The 21,078-nt window shown below is 41.1% G+C and overlaps 1 protein-coding gene across 1 annotated transcript in view; it reads right to left on the minus strand.

The window, feature by feature from the left end:
* The window catches only part of gstcd (glutathione S-transferase, C-terminal domain containing), a 170,735-nt gene extending 153,219 nt beyond the window's left edge, over positions 1-17,516 (minus strand). The window contains exons 1-3 of the mRNA XM_062995301.1: positions 17,087-17,516; positions 13,900-14,334; positions 8,755-9,012 (exon numbers count right to left, since the gene is read on the minus strand). Of these exons, the coding sequence (XP_062851371.1) occupies positions 8,755-9,012; positions 13,900-14,334; positions 17,087-17,509 (1,116 nt within the window). The 5' untranslated portion in view covers positions 17,510-17,516. The remainder of the gene's footprint in view (positions 1-8,754; positions 9,013-13,899; positions 14,335-17,086) is intronic.
* Between the last annotated feature and the right edge of the window lie 3,562 nt (positions 17,517-21,078).

Below are 21,078 nucleotides of genomic sequence, written 5' to 3' on the forward strand. Positions count from 1 at the left end.
AGACTTTACAACATGTCGTTTGACTTAATGGGAACTAATTCCCACAGAGACGCATTAATATCTTGCAAAAAGCCTTTCCCGGATAATAGAGGCTATTATAGGTGCTAAAGAGACTCCACATTATTGTCCCAGGTTTTGAAATAGCCCGTCATGGAGTGTCCACATAATTTTGGCCATAAAGTGTTTGTATTAAGAGAACTCCCTCCCATTATCATTATCATACAGCCAGCGAGCCGTATAAAATCACTTTGTTCAGAATTTACGAGCTAATTTATTTAAACACTTTCCGAAGTGTTTCTGAGAGCAGAACCGGCCCGGAGAGCTGCAGTAATGCGATGGTGCGAGTGTGACCGGTCTTTGCGGCCCACTGGAGGGAATCAATCCATTACAGCCGCTGCTGAGAAACGGACAGTCATAAAGTGATCAGAGCGACACGCTAAAGGCACTCGGCTGCCTAAGAGAGATCGTATCTGGTACTGACGGGTTCGACGGTGCAGCGAAGAGAGACTCTGCAGCACACAGCGAGGAGGGATTCGTTCCCTCAAGTGTTTCTGCACATAAAAGTGATAGAGATGGAAGCAGAAAAAGTCGTCACAATCTCATAAACGTGATTTTTAAATGGGTAAAATCCTGAATAACTGGTTTTAAGCAGAGATGTTCACAAGTCAAAGAAAAAAAAGAGTCCGAGTCAAGACACGAGTCTTTAGACTAGCGTCCGAGTCAAGTCACGAGTCTTTAGGCTGGAGTCAGTCAAGTCATGAGTCTTTAGGCTAGAGTCCGAGTCAAGTCACGAGTCTTTAGACTAGAGTCAGAGTCAAGTCACGAGTCTTCAGGCTGGAGTCAGAGTCAAGTCACGAGTCTTCAGACTAGAGTCAGAGTCAAGTCACGAGTCTTTAGACTAGAGTCAGAGTCAAGTCACGAGTCTTTAGGCTGGAGTCAGTCAAGTCAAGAGTTTTTAGACTAGAGTCAGAGTCAAGTCACGAGTCTTTAGACTAGAGTCAGAGTCAAGTCACGAGTCAATATAATCTACACAAAACATATATTGGAAATGTAGCGTAGAAACAAATAATTAAAAGTTCAGATTAAAAAAATGACAACAGATTAACGACTGTATTTAGCCGTTTTACTTAACTTAAGCTTAAACTGAAACGTTTTGTTTTCATTGCAAAACAAAAATGCGCGATAAATCACGGCACATCGGCCAAAATCCCAAACACAGCAAAAAAAATCCATAACACTGCTTACCTTAGCTTATGTTCTTCCAGATGCTATTAAATTTATAAGCGTGTGTCCCATTAGGAATAGAATCCGTTATTTTGTAAATGTGCTTATAATTAAAAACCTCCAAACTTTTCCCGGTTGTGAAGTAAAACAGGAAGTCGTTAGAAAGCCGATCGAGCGTTTCATTACCACGTCATCTGTGTGACGCAAACTGAATAAATACAAATAACAGCATTTCTTACTAACAATTACAATCAGAAGCTCTGATTGGTTCAGAAAGCGGTTCTTCCAATCATTAAACCAATTCTGTAGGAGCATTTCATTCATACCAGCTGTTTCATTAAAGTGCACTACGTAGGGTATTCCACCATTTTAAGTGAGATTCAAATCCAAAGGTGAGATAGGGAACGACGCTTCATCACTACGCCGGAAGCTGGAACGTTTACCCATCGCGTGCGTTGCGGGTTAAAATGGCCGGAGCGTTATTATTATTAGAGAGCAGAAAATGACACCGTCAGAATGATGTCGGATCATATAGATATATAAATATAATTGTCACACGTAACTAATGTTGCTGACTTTTGTTGTATACAAGTCATTTCTTGCAAGTCACGAGTCGAGTCGGAGTCATTTCTTTCGAGTCGAGTCTGAGTCATTTCAAACGAGTCCGAGTCGAGTCTGAAGTCGCTGTGTGTGCGACTTACGTGCGACTTGGACTCGAGTCCCCATCTCTGTTTTTGACACAAAAGAAAGTCAACGCTCCCTGTAACGAGTCTCTATAGATGTATAGAATTAAGCGTACAGTCATGCCTTCTCCATAGACAATGTATGCATGGTAATGAGCTGACGTTCAATGTGGTACATAGACAGAGTATCGGGAGCTTAATACTGTACTGGCTTGTTCTTTTGAGATGCAGCACAGACTACAGAGAGATGATCACGTGTGTAGAGAAGCGACACTTTTACACTGATAATGGAATTCACAAAGGGACAATGCACTTAATACGTAAACACACACATCAAATATTGTCAGCACACTACAGAACAGAAAAGTTACAGTAACTCAATTACTGTATGATTGTTAGGACTGCCTCATATTGCTCCTCATATTTCGTATGCTACACGAAACCTTACATTTGAATATCACAGCAAATTGCATATTACACAGGAAACGACTCGTTTCACAGTCGGTGACTCGATTTTTTTTACTCGATTTAAATAGAACCTTAGCAATAAATGTTCAACATTTATTTCTTCTCCACATGTAGCCAAGTAAAGACATTTTTATTTTATGTCGTATTAAGTTTCAAGCGCTATTGAGTCATTAGGACCCGCAGTTCTTAACCTTTTTTTCCCCCTCACAGACCCAACCTATACGTCAACATCCTTGGGATCGGTGGACTTACAAGGACTGGATCAAGACACTTTCAATCAGCAGAACAAACCGTCTACTACTCAGGTCATGAACGACCAAGAAGAAATGAAGTGACTTTAATCATCATCATGGATGTAAACAAGTCCATTATTGGATACGATGCTGTGAAATGATTCACTGAGGTTAATTTAATTTCATGCTCAACCATCCAGGGTAACTGTCCTCCAGGTTTACGGCCCAACAACAGATGCCAGTGAAGAAAAAAACGAAAAGTTTTACGATTTCCAAACCGAAACTGACAAGCCGTGCAAACAAGATATCCTGCTGGTTACGGAAGACTGGAATGTCAAAGTCAGATATCAGAATAAAGGAAATACGGTTGAACAACACAGCATTAAAAAGAACTGACGCAGGAGAATAACTAATTTAATTTTGTGTAACTTTTTAATTGCTTAAACTTTCAGCTTCCCTAAAACCAAAGAGACTCGATTGTTTGCAAAAAGAGACGGATGAGCTCAATTGCAAAGACGTGGCCTGGAGCTGATTGTGGAACAGACCACAAACTTCTAATGTGCAAATTCAGAGTAAAGCTGAGAGGAAATATCTAACCTTTAGGAAATGAGCTGGAGAACATATCACATGTCTTTAAGGAAAACATTAGGAACCGATTTCAGATGCGAAACTGACAGAGAACCAGTGGTGCTACAGATGGAACTCAAAGAAAAACAGGAAGAAATAATACTGGGTTACTGATTATACAAAAATAGATTGCAAAAATTTAAGAGTGGCCAAAATCAAGAAGCATTAAGATCTTAAAAGGAACTGAGCAGTGAATTCCAGAGAGCCACAAGGTAGGACAAGGGCCAGCACTACAAAAACATCTGTAAAGACAGTGAAGATGAAAAAGTGGAGAATGACCAAAGAAGAAGTGGACGTGACCAAACAGACTGACCAAACAATGATCAACCAATGATGGAAGGAATACACAGAAGATCTCTACATACACCGATCAGCCATAACATTAAAACCACCTCCTTGTTTCTACACACACTGTCCATTTTATCAGCTTCACTTACCATATAAAAGCACTTTGTAGTTCTACAATTACTGACTGTAGTCCATCTGTTTCTCTACATGCTTTCCCCCTTTCACTCTGTTCTTCAATGGTCAGGACCCCCACAGGACCACCACAGAGCAGATATTATTTGGGTGGTGGATCACTCAGCACTGCACTGACATAAAAACTCCAGCAGCGCTGCCGTGTCTGATCCACTCATACCAGCACAACACACACTAACACACCACCACCATGTCAGTGTCACTGCAGTGCTGAGAATGACCCACCACCCAAATAATACCTGCTCTGTGGCGGTCCTGTAAGGGGCCTGAACACTGAAGAACAGGGTGACAATAGGTTAAAAAATTATGTAGAGAAACAGATGGACTACAGTCAGTAATTGTAGAACTACAAAGTGCTTATATATGGTAAATGGAGCTGACTTTATCAATCAAACAAAAAAAGTCACAGAAATCAATAACATCAGAATAAAAATTTACATTCTCAGCATTTTGGAAACACTTTAATGCAAAGCGACTTACAGTACTGTGACAAAATATTGTCTAAGCAATTGAAAGTTAAAGGCCTTACCCAAGAGCCCAACAGTGGCAGGGCTTGAACCAATGACCTTTCGATTACTAGTCCAGTACCTTAACCTCTATGCTACAACTACCCTACAAATATTGAAGTGACAGTTCAAGTCATGCCCAAATTATGCCAATAAATCTGAAAAAGCCCCCAGGTAGCTGGTAGATTGGGAGGTCTGTTTACATCCCAACAAAAGGATACTAAAAATGATGTGCAAACTATCTCCCTCATAGCACAAGCCAGTACATTTATTTAAAATAAAGAGTCTATCTATTTATTTATTTGTATTTTAATGCCATGTTTAACACACGTGTCATTTAATGGCAAGTCAGGTATTATGTTTCTGTCTTCTTCTAGGAGCAACAGCAGCTCAGCAGCAAAATCACAAGCCATGTGACATGTACACTGACTACTATTTAACATGAGCTTATTTTTCCCTTCTAAACTCTCTGAAAATTGTCCCCATACCAAAGAAAGAACACTAAAAATGGTGTGCAAACTATCTCCCTTATGGTCATTTATTAGCAAGACAAGTATTATGTATCTGTCTGCTTTTTTCATCCTGTCTTTATATTCTGGGGCAATTTTACGTTTTTATTTTTATGGTTGTGAGGGAGGTGAAAACTGTTCTTGGGTTGTCTCATGTAAGAATTTCTTTTATGGTTTCAGGCATAAGTCATAAAATAAGGAGAATGACCAGAGAATGATCTCCAAACAAAGATTCTGTAAAGTTGCTTTGAGACGATGTCCATTGTAAAAAGCGCTATAAAAATAAATGTGACTTAACATGTGCAGGCAGGATTTAGAAAATAAATGAATAAAGAGATAAACACTGGATTATAAATAAAAAGCCAAAAAATAAAAAGACATAAGACAACATGACATGTGCTTCATTGACTACAGCAAAGCTTTCCACTGTGTGGAACACACAAAATTATGGAACGTCCACAGGATGATGGGAACACCAGAACATCTCTACACTGATAAACAAGCCTGTTATGACAGTAAATAGACAAATGGACTGATTCCACACTGGCAAATGAGTTAAACAAGGCTGCATTATGTCAGCAATCTTGTTCAACCTGAACACTGTACATATAATAAGTGACGAAAGACTGGAGGAAGATGTTGGAGCATTCGATACTGGTGGAGGAAACATCAATAACGTTCAACATGTGGATGGCACAGCACTAACAACAGAAAATGACAAAGACCTGAAGGAAGGTAAGGAAAAAGGTGGGATCAATAAAAAGGCAAATGTCATGACAACAGAAAAGACCACTAACTCTACCACTGATGATCATGTTGAAGTGGTGGACAGCTTTTGTTTACGTGGATCAATTTTTAATAGCCAGGGATTCAGCAGTCACAACAAGAATGAAGAGTGATCAAGACTCAAGACTGATAAGATCCTGAGATGTCACTATTTGTCCCCCAAACAAAGATCAGAAGTGTGAAGGCTGGACAGTAAAAAAGCAGGTAAGGAAGACTATCAATGCATTTGGACCTTGGTGACGACAACGCCTTGAATGGCAAAGAAATTAAACAAATGGATCCTCACCTAACCACACTCACAGCTCAGAAAACCAAACTAAAGCTCTTTTATTTTGGGCACATTATTAGAAAGACCTGGTCATTGGAAAAGACTGTAATGCTTGGAAGTGTTGAAGATAAAAGAGAAAGAGGACAGCAAGCAATAAGATGGATAAATACAATTAGAGGAAAAATTAACAAGGCATTTAGAAGCCTGAAGACTCAACAGAAGACATGACGTTCTACAGAAACACTATCCGTATGGTTGCCTTGAGTTGGAATCGACTGAAAGGGCAGTGGGTATAAGAAGACTTGAAAGACCTTAAACATTCATAGAAACACTATTGGGAGTACCCAAACGTTTTAATCATAAATCCTTGTATTGTCCGGGCAACAATATAGCAGGGATTCTAAACCTTTTCTGGCTAGCCACCCCGTTTTAAGTTTTTTAATTCTTCACAACCCCACAACAAGTTCCAGTCGAATGACTGTCGACATAGAGCCATAACATGACACCCTAAAGTCAAAAGGCAGCAAACTGCAGAAGAGCTGATGATTCCTCAGAGCTCAGCTTGTGTGTATAACGCAGCAAGGACCAAACCTTCTGGATGCCTGGTTACTAGAGCTGACAAGCAAAAAAAGAGAGTTCAAAGCTGCAAAAACTAAATCAAAATAAGAACTTTGGAATGGTTTGAATTGTGGCACGCTGGAATATGGAAAATGATTGTCTACACATCAACATCCTTGGGATTGTTGAATTTACATGGTCTGGATTAGGACACTTTCAATTATGAGCACAAACTATCCACTACTCAGGTCATGAATGACCAAGAACAAATGGAGTGGCCTTCATTGTCATCAACGATGTCAAAACTTTTGTTTTGTTTGTTGTTTATTAGGATTTTAACGTCATGTTTTACACTTTGGTTACATTCATGACAGGAACGGTAGTTACTCATTACACAAGATTCATCAGTTCACAAGTTTATATCGAACACAGTCATGGACAATTTTGTATCTCCAGTTCACCTCACTTGCACGTCTTTGGGGAAAAAGTAATAATACACTGGTACCTTGTAACTCAACGTCCCCTAAACTCAAAATCTTTGAAACGCAACGCCCTTCGTCGAGAAATTTGTACCCTTAAACTAAACGTTTCCCTTAAACTCCAGCTTGTTCAGTTTGTTTTTTAAAAATGTATTTATTTAATTTGAAATTAACAATAAACAGCCGCTCTGTTCAGCGCTCGGCTTGAGCGGTGCAGTAAAACGTCATCAAAGTGTGAATATGAGACGAATCTGCATTTGTGTGGAATAAGCGTCAAATCCAGTCTGAAAGCTCCACATGTATCTGTGTTTATCTGGACTTTCCTCACCGTTTCAGCTTTTTATTTCAGTGTGTTTATATTATATTTGTGTTATTTTCAGTGTATAAGTGTCAAAAACAACCCTTAAGCCTAACCATGGAACACATTAACAGGTTTCCCAAACATCCTTATGGGAAAAAATACCTTGAAATTCAATGCCTGTAAAACTCCATGCCAGTCCCAGAACCAACTGACGCTGAGTTTCAAGGTACCGCTGTATTACCTTGTACAACACATTTAATAGCTAAACCAAAGAAAGCCAAATAACATACAGGTTCTTTTAACTTATTTACCTGTACCACTGTGGCAACAAGTATATTCAGTTTAGCTTATCAAGCAAGGGCTTCAAAATAGGGACTTGATTTGTCATAAAAATAAAAGTGGACTTGTACCGTTAGATGTGCATTTCACTGCTATTATTCCACTATAATTATAATCATAAGATGAGGTCCAATTAAAATAATTATCTTAAAATGAAAAATGTATTTGAAGAGCTAATTTAGGCGACCTTACATGGGGTCTTAGACACAAGGTTGAGAACTGCAGAGGATTAATTTGGCAAACCTTTGTCAAGCGCTACAATACAGAGTTAGATGCACAAATGCCACTTAAAACTTTACTGTGCAAAAAAGAAGCCTTATGTTAACCACGTCCAGAAGCGGCGTCAACTTCTCAGGGCTCTGAGGCATCTAGGATGGACCATCACACAGTGGAAACGTGTACTGTGGTCAGATGAATCAGCATTCCAGGTCTTTTTTGGAAAAAAAATGGACGCTGTGTGCTCCAGACCAAAGATAAAAGGACCATCCAGACTGTTATCAGCTACAAGTCCAAAATCCAGGGTCTGTCATGGTATGGGGGCATGTCGGTACCCTTGGTAAAGGTCATTTACACTCTGTGATGCAGTATTAATACAGAAAAGTACATTGAGATCTTAGAGCAACATGTGCTGCCTTCAAGACGTCGTCTTTTCCAGGGACGTCCAGCATTTTTCAACAAGACGATGCAGAACCACCTGCTGCACACATTACAAAGGCGTGGCTGCGGAAGAAGAGGGTACGGGTACTGGACCGACCTGCCTGCAGTCCTGACCTGTCCCTAATAGAGAATGTGTGAAGAATTTTGAAACGGAAAATGTGACACGACGACCCCCCGTACTGCTGCACATCTTAAGACGTGTTTGCAGGGAAGAACGAGACAAAATAAAAGCTGAAACACTAAATCACTTGGTCTCCTCGATGCCAAAATGTCTTATACGTGTGGTGAAAAGGAACGGCAACATTACAAAGTGATAAATGCTTTACCCTCCCAACTTTTTTTGGAATGTGTTGCAGGTCTGAAATGCAGGAATGGATGTTTATTAATAAATGAAATGAAGTTGAGCAGATAAAACATGAAATATCTCAGCTTCATCCTGTCTGACATCAAATAAAAGTCAAAGTAAATGTAAGAAGCTCTGCGTTTTTATTATTTGCTTTTTCCATGCCGTCCCAACTTTTTCTGATTTGTGGTTGTATTTTGCCATGCAGAAACACAGAATCGAAGAGTTTAGATAAAATATAAACCGATTTAAATAAAACGTTTAGGATTGTTTATAAGCTAGATTTTGCTTACTTGAAGTTTGTTAAGCGTGGGTCTGGGGCCTCCCACAAAGTGCTCCTGAGAGGGAGCAGGACTTTCTTGCTCTGCTTGAAGGTTTTCAAAAGCTTCTGGTTGAGTAGAGAGGGACTCCGGAGACTTTGGTGTGAACGGAACAATCCCACAATCCTCGGCTGCACGGAGGACCCCCGGGAATTTCTGCACACGCTGGTACCAGCGCAGCAGTAGAGGAAGATGAACCAGGATATGAGAAGCATGAGTCTGAACAGATCTCTGAAAAAAAACACATTGAATAATAAGTAAACTTCAGTTTATGGTTTTAAACAACAATTTTTAGGAAAATAAAGAAAAGAAAAATGTGAATCACTGACACAGTGTTTTAACGAGGGTTGAATGATTAACCAATACTTCTTTATCATGGTAAATAGGATTTTATAGTGGGCTAGCTTGTTTTTTGTTTAATTCTTAATGCCATGCCCGCTGCTACGGATATTCTAATGGCTGAATAAAGATGCATTCACATGAGAAGTGGCAAAACCGTTTTTGTGCCAGCAGTGCCGCTGTTTCCTATAAAGTGTGCCGCGTTGGGCTCCTGATTTTTGCACTTGCCATGGCACTCAAAGTTCACCGGATTGAACTTTGACCAAGTCTGACCTTTTCAAAGCGCCTTCAATGAGACGAACTGTTTAATATGACGTGGTAAAAGTGGCTCAGGCCGTACAAACAACACTTAATGTAAACAAAACTTAATGTGACTTATTGTACTAAAACACTAGTGAAGAGCAGTAATAATTAAGTGAAGTTTAGAGTTCCTGTGTCCTTCTTACGTTAAACTAAATGTTAATACATTAAACCATGTAAAGCTCTTTTAACAATAAGCGTTTAGACTCTGGGACAAGCTTATTCTGATTCTCACAATTTCTCAGAAGCTCGAGCTGTAACACAAGTTTAAAAGTGAAACAGGGAGGAAAACCCAGATAAACACAGATACACGTGGAGCTGTAACACAGGATTTGACGATTATTCCACACAAACGCAGATTCGTCTCATATTCACACTGATGACGTTTTACCACACCGTGCAAAAACCGCTTTGGAAGTTTGAAGCACTGGAGGGGAAAATTGCAATCAAGTCAATATTATTAAACAAAACATTTAAAATAAAAACTGATCTGTTGTTTATCACTACACACCACATAGTATGTATTCACGTCATATATTTATGTACTTATTAGAATTTTAAGGTCAATGCTTTACACTTGGGTTCTATTCATGACAGGACAGGCAAATACAGGTTACACAAGAATCATCAGTTCAAGTTTTTAATATCAAACACAGTCATGGACAATTTTGTATCTCTAATTCACCTCACCTACACAGCTTTGTACTGTGGGAGGAAACCGGAGGTCCCAGAGGAAACCCACGCAGACACGGAAAGAAAGCAAAAGGCAGTGGTAGTTCAGTGGTTAAGGTACTGGACTAGAGCAAGGCCCTTAACCCTCAATTGCCAAGATAAGAGAGTCTGCTAAATGCCATAAATGTAAAACTCAAAGAAAGAAACCAAACTGCTCCGCCTGGAAATCAAACTTAGGACCTGGAGCTGTGGGGCGACAGTGCTACCCACCGACCCACCATGCTGGCCCAAAACAGCTGTGTTCCACTCACCACAGAGGTTGGGATTTAATCAGATAGTGATTCTATAATAGCGCAGCGTAATTGTTAAAATAAAAATGAAGAATTACATGTTTTGATCTAAAATTGCATCAGACCAATTCAAATAAAGCCCATTACCCCTCTTGTCCCCATACAGTTTGGACAAAAGCCACAAATACAGGCAGCCGGGTGCTTCATTACACCAGCCTGATTTAGCTGCCGATTTATTCATAGAAGCATAACTCGTACAGAGGAACATGCTCCTCTCTTTGTGTTCCTCCACCGCTTACAACAGTGCCTCCACCACACAGCAGGAGCTGCTTTTCTCAGGCTTCCCTCACTCAAACACAATCGAGTGTGTCAAGGGTCTCTGGTGGCAGGTAAATGCATTAGACTGCTGCGCAATGCGCCCATCCGTCTTCATATTCTTAAATCCTGCGGTCTGGATTTCCACAGATAATATTGCCGTGGAAAAAAACTGAAAATCACCACACCTAGTGCTTAACTCCTTTCCTAACTCTGCAGTAACGTCCTCCTCTACCTCTATTTCTCTATCTGCTGGAGCTCTGTTTTGAATCGGTGGAGATGTCACCATGATGGATTAATTAAGAGTCTCTGTAGAGTTGCGCCTCCCCTATTAGACTTTCTCTCGGCCTCTGCTTCATACGCCGCCGTGCTCGATCTGAAGTGATGCACCGATTCCATTTTTTAAACAGTATGGATATAAAAACTGTGAAGCTTTGTTGAAACCTGACACTGATTTAATTGATATATTTACACAACTGTTTCACGCCTGTACATGCACATCACACACGTGTACTCTCACATCAGAAATCTGTTTTTATGGTCGTACGCCTGTTCACGGCTTTGCTTAATTTACCCATAATTCATTCTTAACACAGACTGCACGAGGCGTTTAACGTGGCCGGACCACTCCAAAGCAACCGACCTCAAAAAGCTCTCCACATGCAGATTAACCTCATTTAGGGTTTGCAATTCAAATGAAAAAATGCTATAAAAGCAGCACTGAGACTCACAAGTGCAAATGCATCAATATAACATCGACTGGCAGTAAGAAATGTGCAGGTAGACACATCCTACTCCATAAGAATGAGCATCGACATACTGGTGCTTCGCTTTGAAGGCTTCCCATTACATTTTGGACTGTGTTTGAAGATGTTTGTGCCATTTAATTCAGAAAGCATTAATAAGCTCAAGAACTACTGAGGTCATGTTCTGTAATTGTACATTTGATTCCACTTAAGAACATGTAATGTAATGAAACAACTTGGTAAGAAATAGGGGAATAGCCGCTCAGGTGGCGCAGCGGTAAAGTACGCTAGTGCACCAGAGTTGGGTTTCTAGACACGTCGTATCGAAACTCAGCTCTACCTTTCCGACTGGGTTGGGCGGCAGTATGAACAACGTTTGGCTGTTGTTCATGGGTTTAGCGGGTAGAGTCGGAGCATTGGTTCTCATAACTGGTGCAACTGCGGCCCCTGCTGGTTGACTGATGGCGCCTGCACAGGGCTGAGGAATAACATTGAGGGGAGTGTGACCCTCCGTGCGCAGTGTCTCTCGGTGTATGAACTCGGCTCGTGCGGGTGTAAAATGCAAGTCTGTACCGATTGCGTGCCGGAGGGGGCGCAATTCGGTTGAGTGGCGTCCTCAGTCAGCGGCAAGGGGTTGAACCAGTATAGAGGACATAATCAGGGTAATTGGATATGACTAGAATGGGGATAAAAATTGGGGGAAAAAAGTGGGAAAAAATAGATAATAATAAAAAAAAAAAAAGAAATAGGGGAATAAAATTTATAAATACAATAAAATAAAATACAAAACGTGGGGCGCTCAGGTGGCTCAGTGGTAAAAACACACTAGCACACCAGAGCTGACATCTAAAACTCGTGAGTTCGAATCTCAGCTCTGCTACTAGTCGGCCTATACAGGCAACAGCTAGCTCAGCCAAGGTTGGGAGTGCCGGACGGGATTCCTCATAACTGCTGCAATTACGACCTCTGCTGGCTGATTGATGCGCCTGCACAAACACAGGAGATAATGGAGAACTGTGCGTGACTCTCCATACACGATACAGATCTCCATATGAACCCGCCTTGTGTCAGAGGGGCCTTGTGTCAGAGGGGACGTGTGTTAGTCACAACCCTCCTAGGTCAGGAGTGGAGGTCTGCAGCAGTAGAGGTGAAATATGATTGGGTAACTGGAGACAACTAGGCAATTTTTGGTAAAAATGCATGAATAATTTTCACATCTAAAAAGGTGAAAGTTAATGAATTTAAGTTTCAAAGTGGCTCAGTCAAGGGTCAGACCTACTAAATATAGGGACCAGAGACCTTTTGGTGCAGTTCATGCCTGGAAACCTTGGAGTGTGTCTAAAAAGAAGTTCTCAAAGAAAATGTGAGCTATTATTCCTCCACAGGGATGTAAAAGACTATTATTACAATAATATATGCAAGAGAAGGATGCAGAGCCTATAGTACCCCTGAAAGACAATAAACCTTGCAAATGGTACTATTTGATTTGCAAATTTGCACACAGGCTTACACCTATACTTTTGTACTGTGTTAGATGTCTTATATTTTTACTTTTTATATTATTATATTTTTAAGATTTTATCTTATTTTTGCATTACATTACTTACATTTTATTTATTCCTGTACTACATTGTCATGTCATTGTGTGATGTTTGTGATAATTGTAAATTGCTGCTGTAACACTGCAATAAAGTAATCAATCAATCAATCAATATAAAAGGTGTTTAGATTCAGTCGTTGGGGCTAAACTGTGATATGATTGTATGAAAAAAATAAATAAAAAGAAAGAATTGGCTGCTCAGGTGGCACAGCGTTAAAAACACACACTAGAACACCAGAGCTGGGATCTCGAATACATCGTATCGAGGCTCAGCTCTGCCTACCGGCTAAGGGGCCACATGAACAACGATTGGTCTGTTGTTCATACAGGGGTGGGACATAAAGCCGGATAGGGTCTCTCTCATAATGAATGCAATTACGACCTCTGCTGGCTGATTGATGGTGCCTGCACAGAGACGGGAAAAGAGTGCTGTCAGGGTGTGTCTCTCCGTACACAGGGCTGATCTGCATTGCACTCGTCAAGTGTAGGTGACAAGATGCATATGGCTGCTGCCTACGTGTCGGAGGGGGGCGTGAGTTAGCTTCGTTCTCCTCAATCAGAGCCGGGGTCGGCATTAGTGGAGAGGAAGCATGACGCAATCGGGCAATTGGACGCCCTAAAAAAAGGGGAGAAAAAGGGAGAAAATGCATAAAGAAAATATAAAAAAAGAAGGAATTTTAATAAATGTCCTTTTCTTGTGTAATATTCTGTAACAACCGCAAAACAAATGAAATCAGAATGGGGGCAATTACTTTTTCCCACTGTACTCCTCAACCCTGATACGCTCTGATTAAATTACTTTATAACAAACACTAGAAGAACAAGATTTCCACAGAAATAAAAACATTATTCTTGCCAGGTATTGATGGATGCACGGCAGCAGCACCACGTCAGTGAGAGTGAAGTAAAGCCCCTCGGCGAACACGTGCTCCAGCTCCGGCAGCTCCGTGGTCCTCACTTTCCTTATTTCAGAGCGCTCCCTGCTTGCGGAATGGACTGACCCTCCGTCCCCGGACAGTTTAGCCAGAGCGGCACTCATCTCCACTCCTGAGAAGATCTGCTCTCCTCGTTCAGGTCCGGCGTCCTCCTGTTTACCCGAGTTCTTTTGCTGCTGCTGCAGTTTGTTGCGGCGCAGTTTGTCATCGTTGTGCACCTTCACTGGCTCGGCCAGGCGACGATCGAGCTGCAGGAGAGCGGCGGGTAGATGGTGGTGCGCTGCTTCTGGATCACGGAGGTGCTCCTCAACCGCTGAGGGGATGTCCAGCTCACACAATCTGGTCCACCTGCTCACCTAATACAACACAAGGATACAGGCAGCGTTAGGTTGAACACCTATCAACTATATACATTTAGATAGATATTTCTCCATCAGCTTCTTCCACGTATGAATAAAAAAGCGTCTCTGCAGCGTTCTTGCCCGAATCGAACCGTTTTTGGTTTCTTTGTGCTTGGTTGCGCCCTCATCTTTACAAACAGTGCAGGTTACAAAAGGAAAAATGCAGAAATGGCGCAAACTGGCTACTGATGAATGAAAACTTTCTATATTAGCGGTGCTTTAGGTGGGCTGAGGTGTGACTATGGTAACAAACCACAAATTAAAAGAAACAGTGGCCACATTTCAAGTCAATCCTGTTGACCTGTTTGAATTAGGCGCGATCTACCAGCGTGCACTGTGCGATCGACGTATTGGGCACCCCTGCATTAGATAGGGTCAACTTTGTCGTCATTGCTCAGTACAAGTATAAGGCAATGAAATGCAGTTAGCGTCTACCCGAAGTACAAATAGCATTGTGCAAAAAAAACAGAGAATAATATATGATTATAACTATAGCTATTTACATATATGGTATTATGTCTATGTACATACATACTATATACATCATAGTAATGATAATAACAATAACAGTAAGCATATAAATAAGAGTGGGATTAGCTAGGTGTGTATTATAATAATAACAGTAATAATAATAATAAAAGTGTAAAATAAATAACTATACAACAGTTTTTATGTGGGTTAACGGACAGGTTTAGTACCAATATGATCTAAATCTGATAAACTAAAGTAGACTATGTACACTCTTAGTACAATTTTGGGGTTTGCCCCTTTTTTTGCAAATTTTCTAAGAAAAGAAAACAAGACAAAAGCTATTAAGGAACATTTAATATTCATCTTTGCATGCAAAAAGACTATTAAGATGAATTTTTCTAATTGTAAATCCAGCAACGAGCAGTGAGAGCAAATGCTAGTGCAGAACTCAGGATTAGTTTTAGTTCTTGTTAATTTTCTGATTATTTAATGATTTGTTTTGAAGATTACTAAAAAGAAATGGTTGCCCCCCTTTTTGTCCAGTAATGTATATTAATAAAGTAATGTGATTTAGGACGAACATGTAGTTTTCTATGAAATATTACTTTTTTTTAGGTGAAATATGAACTTGTACAATAACCGCGACGACTTTTTCCATCTTTGGGTTTGAATATAATATTCGTGCTTTGGTTTATACAACACTGCCACCTCGTGGCGAACAAGGACCTCCGAAGCAGTGTTGCCACTTCTTGGATTTTTTTATTTGCACACAAGCAATCAAAATCTGCAGCGATTTTATGGTCTACAATCATAAATAAGGCATGACAAAGTGTACTAGTAAGAAATAATAACCTTAGGATGTTGCTGGCCATTTCTACGGCTACTGTACATTTACTTCTTTACTTACTTACATTTTCTTGGATGCGAGAACATGACGCCACGTCTGTCTGTTTTCATCTGTGCACTTTACTTCAGTTTTTTGGTAATTGTAAGGTACCGGACTAGCCATCAGAAGGTCGCTGGTTCAAAACCCCACCACTGCTGGGTTGCTACTGTTGGGCCCTTCCCTATTTACAAATTGCAGTATTTAAAAAAAATATTAATGTCTTTTAAACCCAGAGAGTGTCCCGTCTAATCTGATTCGCTCACTATCGGCAATTAAGGGTTAAGGGCCTTGCTCAAGGGCCAAACTGTGGCAAACTGGCAGATTTATGGTTTGAACTAGCAGCCATCTGCTTACCAGTCTATTACCTTAACCACTAGGCTACAATTGCCACTACAATATTTTTTCGGCCACCCCCCTTTTTACATTTTCATTTTCAGCATTTAGCAGACACTTACAATTCAGACTGTATAAATTGCAAGCAATTGAGGGTTAGAGGTCTTGCTCAAGGGCCCAACAGTGACTTTTATCTCCCCCTCTGTCCTAAGTGGGGTGTTTTTTTCTGCCTAAGGTGATATGTAGTCTGATATGCATGTAAAGTGACCTTGGGTATAAGAAAGGAACTATATAAATAAAATGTATTATTTGTTGACCCAACAGTGGCAACTTGGTGGTGGCGGGGCTTGAACCGGCAACCTTCTGTTTACTAGTCCAGTACCTTAACCACGGAGCTATCACTGGCCCTATATATATATATATATATGTAGCAAATAAAGCTATTATATTCTATTCTATTCTGTTCTGAATCTGTAAGACCTCTGCATACATTTAGTCTTTTGTCTGAACCACTGGGATTTGTTTCTAAATCATATCATGTCCAATCTGCGTAAAATCAAGACAACCCCAAGTTCACTTGGCATTGTCTCGTCTTTGTGTGGCTTGTTGTTGCTTAGAATTAAAAATTAGAATTAGAACGCCTTTATTTGTCATATAAACATATACACTGTACAGTACAATGAAATTCTTTCTTCGCATATCCAAGCTTGTTTGAAAGATGGGGTCAGAGCTCAGGGTCAGCCATAGTACAGCGCCCCTGGACCCGAGAGGGTCTTGTTAAGGGCCTTGCTCAAGGACCGAACAGTGGCAGAGCTGGGATTCAAACTCTTAACCTTTCAGTTAATAGCCCAAAGCTCTACACACTAGACTACCACAGTACCATGTGAATGAATTCTCATTGGTCGCCTGGAGTTTATCAGCAGCCACCTTGCTTTACCTTCAAACACTTAAATCTAATCTACATTTAATTTAAACTGTTTATTACCGGTAGGATTTGCAGAGCTAACCCCATCTCACCTCAGCACAGGCCTTCAGGCAGGTGTTCTTGAAGCCCAGAAGCGATGCAACATCTTTGCGTTGGGGCTCCAGACGGAGGGTCGTCTGGATGACGTGTCTGAGCACCACAGCCAGACCCGCTCTGCAGAAACGGCCGTCTGACTCCAGCACCGCAGGTAGACGACACGCCGCTACCAAAGCCGGAGCGGCTTCTCTCATCACCTCGGACAGATTCAGGTTTTTCGGCAGCAAACCCGCCAAAGCAGTTAGACTGCCAGGGTGATCAGAGACCAGGTGGACCTGGAATGACGTACATTCTGTGTAGGACAGGAGGAAGAGGACGATGGAGGAGTGAAGCGGAAGAACTGCAGTTCCATCGATGCTGGACACTTCTAAGAAGAGGCTTGATTGGCTCGGGGTTACGTCCTCGTGCTTCATTTCCATTGAACGTTTGAGTGATTCCCCTTGAAGTGTAATGTCCAAACTAAAATAAATAAAGAAATAAAGAAATTTCTTTAGCAGGTGATGATGAAGGCTCTTATGTAAGCTCTCTAATGGAAGGTACAGCTGAGGAGTAAATTAAATACAGGCTCGGTATTAGGCATGCCAATTTAATTAAACTGATATATGACTATCATTAGTAAAGGAAGGTTGACTGGCATCCTTATTGTTGCTGCAAATGTGACCTCTACAGGATGGTCAAAGTATACAAGAGGTACAAGTGGGGAACTCGTAAAGAAGCATAGCGTGTCTTTCCACATGCAACACGACTCTCTGATAAAACTTCCCCTGATAGTAAGGAAACAATTAGAGTGACCGAGCTAACTCCTGTCCACCATCAGAAACACTTACAATGGGAATGCACACATCGTAACTTATAAACATAACATTAAAACCCCCTCCTTGTTTCTACACTCACTCTCCATTTTATCAGCTCCACTTAATATATAGAAGCACTTTGTAGGTCTACAATTACTGACTGTAGTCCATCTGTTGCTCTGTATGCTTTGTTAGCCCCCTTTCACCCTGTTCTTCAATGGTCAGGACCACCACAGAGCAGGTATTATTTAGGTGGTGGATCATTCTCAGCACTACAGTGACACTGACATGGTGGTGGTGTGTTAGTGTGTGTTGTGATGGTATGAGTGGATCAGACACAGCAGTGCTGCTGGAGTTTTTAAATACCGTGTCCACTCACTGTCCACTCTATTAGACACTCCTACCTAGTCGGTCCACCTTGTAGATGTAAAGTCAGAGACGATCGCTCATCTATTGCTGCCGTTTGAGTCGGTCATCTTCTAGACCTTCATCAGTGGTCACAGGACGCTGCCCACATGGCACTGTTGGCTGGATGTTTTTGGTTGGTGGACTATTCTCAGTCCAGCAGTGACAGTGAGGTGTTTAAAAACTCCAGCAGCGCTGCTGTGTCTGATCCACCCATACCAGCACAACACACACTAACACACCACCACCATGTCAGTGTCACTGCAGTGCTGAGAATGATCCACCACCTAAATAATACCTGCTCTGTGGGGGTCCTGACCATTGAAGAACAGCATGAAAGGGGGCTAACAAAGCATGCAGAGAAACAGATGGACTACAGTCAGTAATTGTAGAACTACAAAGTGCTTCTATATGGTAAGTGGAGCTGATAAAATGGACAGTGAGTGTAGAAACAAGGAGGTGGTGGATGGATGATACAGAACACCTGTCCAGCACTCCGGTTGTGAGTGTGTAGGCAGTATAATGTTATTTAAATCACATCCCTAATACATTAAGCCTCGTAGCTCATCCTGGTAACTGTGTGTTTACATTCTAAACTTGGTAAAAGACTGTAAATGTTCTCCACGCTTACATGACTCAGTAAAACGAGCAGATAAGGTTAAACATGTGTTAGATCTTACTTACTATAGTAAAACAGCAGTAAGCACCGGCAGTTCACGTGGTGCAACAGATGTGGGGAGCGAGTGTCGCACGAAAAACACACCGACCTGCAAATAAAATGCAGAGAACAGTTCCTATTTAGGATTTTCAATTGAGGATATGTAAACAGCAAATCGACAAAAAATTTAAACTAAGTACCCATGTTGTTATCACGAATTCGAATAAAGACACACCAATACAGATTGCAACACACATGCCAGACAGACTTTTTGTGTGGTATCGTTGTAATAAAGTAAATGTCGCCATCTAGTGGCTGCATCTTGTCATTGCGGCAGCACTTCCCAGAGCACATTAAGATACTGTATTATTAAAAGTATTTAATTTTATTGTAGTTCTACGTTTAACAACCGCTCTACCGTGGTCAGAGTCACGGTGGGTCTGGTTTAAGCGGAATCACTGGACACAACTCATTAACTCAGCTTGGACAGAACACCAGTCCACCGCTAGTAAGGATTTTGACAGCAGTTTCATTTATGGCCACTGGGTGTCGCCATTCTGCAACTCTACCACAATACAATTATCATATAGCTTTACCCAACAACTACTATTTATTTATTATTTACAGTATTTATTAGGATTTTAACGTCATGTTTTACACTCTCTGGATACATTCATGACAAGACAGGTAGTTACTTGTTACGCAAGATTCATCAGTTCACAAGTTTTAATGTCAAACACGGTCGTGGACAATTTTGTATTTCGAATTCACCTCACTTGCACGTCTTTGGACTGTGGGAGGAAACCGGAGCTCCTGGAGGAAACCCACACGGACACGCGGAGAACATGCAAACTCCACACAGAAAGGACCCGGACCGCCATACCTGGGGAACAAACTCAGGACCTTCTTGCTGTGGGGCGACAGTGCTATCCATCGAGCCACCCTCAGCAGCACCTAATAAAAACGAAGAACAATACGACATGATGTGTGAAGAAAGACTAAATAAAATACAGAAAGTGAGTTATAATGTATCAAACAAAAAATCTAAAAACAATAGCAATTTATGCATCTGTTTAGTTCTGGAGCTGGTAGAGTGGGTGCTACACTGCAACAGGTTTCTTGGGGACCCGAGTTTTAGTCTTGTTAGAAATTTGTCGAGGGGTTTCGTTCAGGTTCTCCGATTTCCCCCGACCTCCCACAAACACCCAAGCGGTGGACTGGCTGCTCCAAATGACCACTCGGCTGAGTAAGTGTTTGTTTTTTTTAATTAGGATTTTAACATCCTGTTTTACACACTTTAGTTTAGGGTGGCCAGTCGTCCGGCTTTAGGTTGTACAGTCCGGTTTTTCAGCTGCCAGTCCTCCACCCATGCAACGCTAGGACGGACACTTAAAAATCCTCCTTTTGGAGTGAACTGGTTACATTTTTGATCAATATTATCTGTCATTGGCTCAGGTACATGTCAAAACAAATGCTCGCCCACCACTGGCCAGTCGCAGAAGGTCCGCCCTCTAAATGCTAGTCTGTGATTGGGTGGTTAAATTTCACCTGCTCAACACCTCTACTTTAGTCAATTAGTAAACTTTTGGAAGCAGCGAGGAACAGACTTAAATATCAAAAGTAGACACAACATAGTGAGTAAAACAGTAATTTGTTATAGAATTCTTGCTTAAATTGGTCAAAAACTCTGTTATATTGTTATGGTTTCATTCTGTGTGTTGCAGTATCATGTCCTCCTGTTCCTGGTATGACGTCCTCCTTTTGGGGTGTAATGTCGTTCTTTTTGTGACTATGAATGTGGCCACCCTACTTCAGTTACATCCACAACAGAAACGGTACTCATTATACAAGATTCATCAGTTCACAAGGTTATATCAAACATGGACAATGTTGTATCTCCAATTCGCATCACTTGCACGTCTTTGTACTGTGAAGCACCCAAAGTAAACCCACGCAGACACGGGGAGAACATGGGGAGAGCATGCAATCTCCTCACAGAAAGGACCCGGACCGCCCCACCTGGGGATCGAAACCAGGAACCTTCTTGCTGTTAGGCGACAGTGCTACCCACTTAGCCACTGTGCCAACCTTGATTAAGTGTAGACTGGCAGTTATATTCATTTAAAATCAA

This window comes from Trichomycterus rosablanca, chromosome 5 (assembly GCF_030014385.1).
Source record: "Trichomycterus rosablanca isolate fTriRos1 chromosome 5, fTriRos1.hap1, whole genome shotgun sequence".
Classification (NCBI taxonomy): domain Eukaryota; kingdom Metazoa; phylum Chordata; class Actinopteri; order Siluriformes; family Trichomycteridae; genus Trichomycterus; species Trichomycterus rosablanca.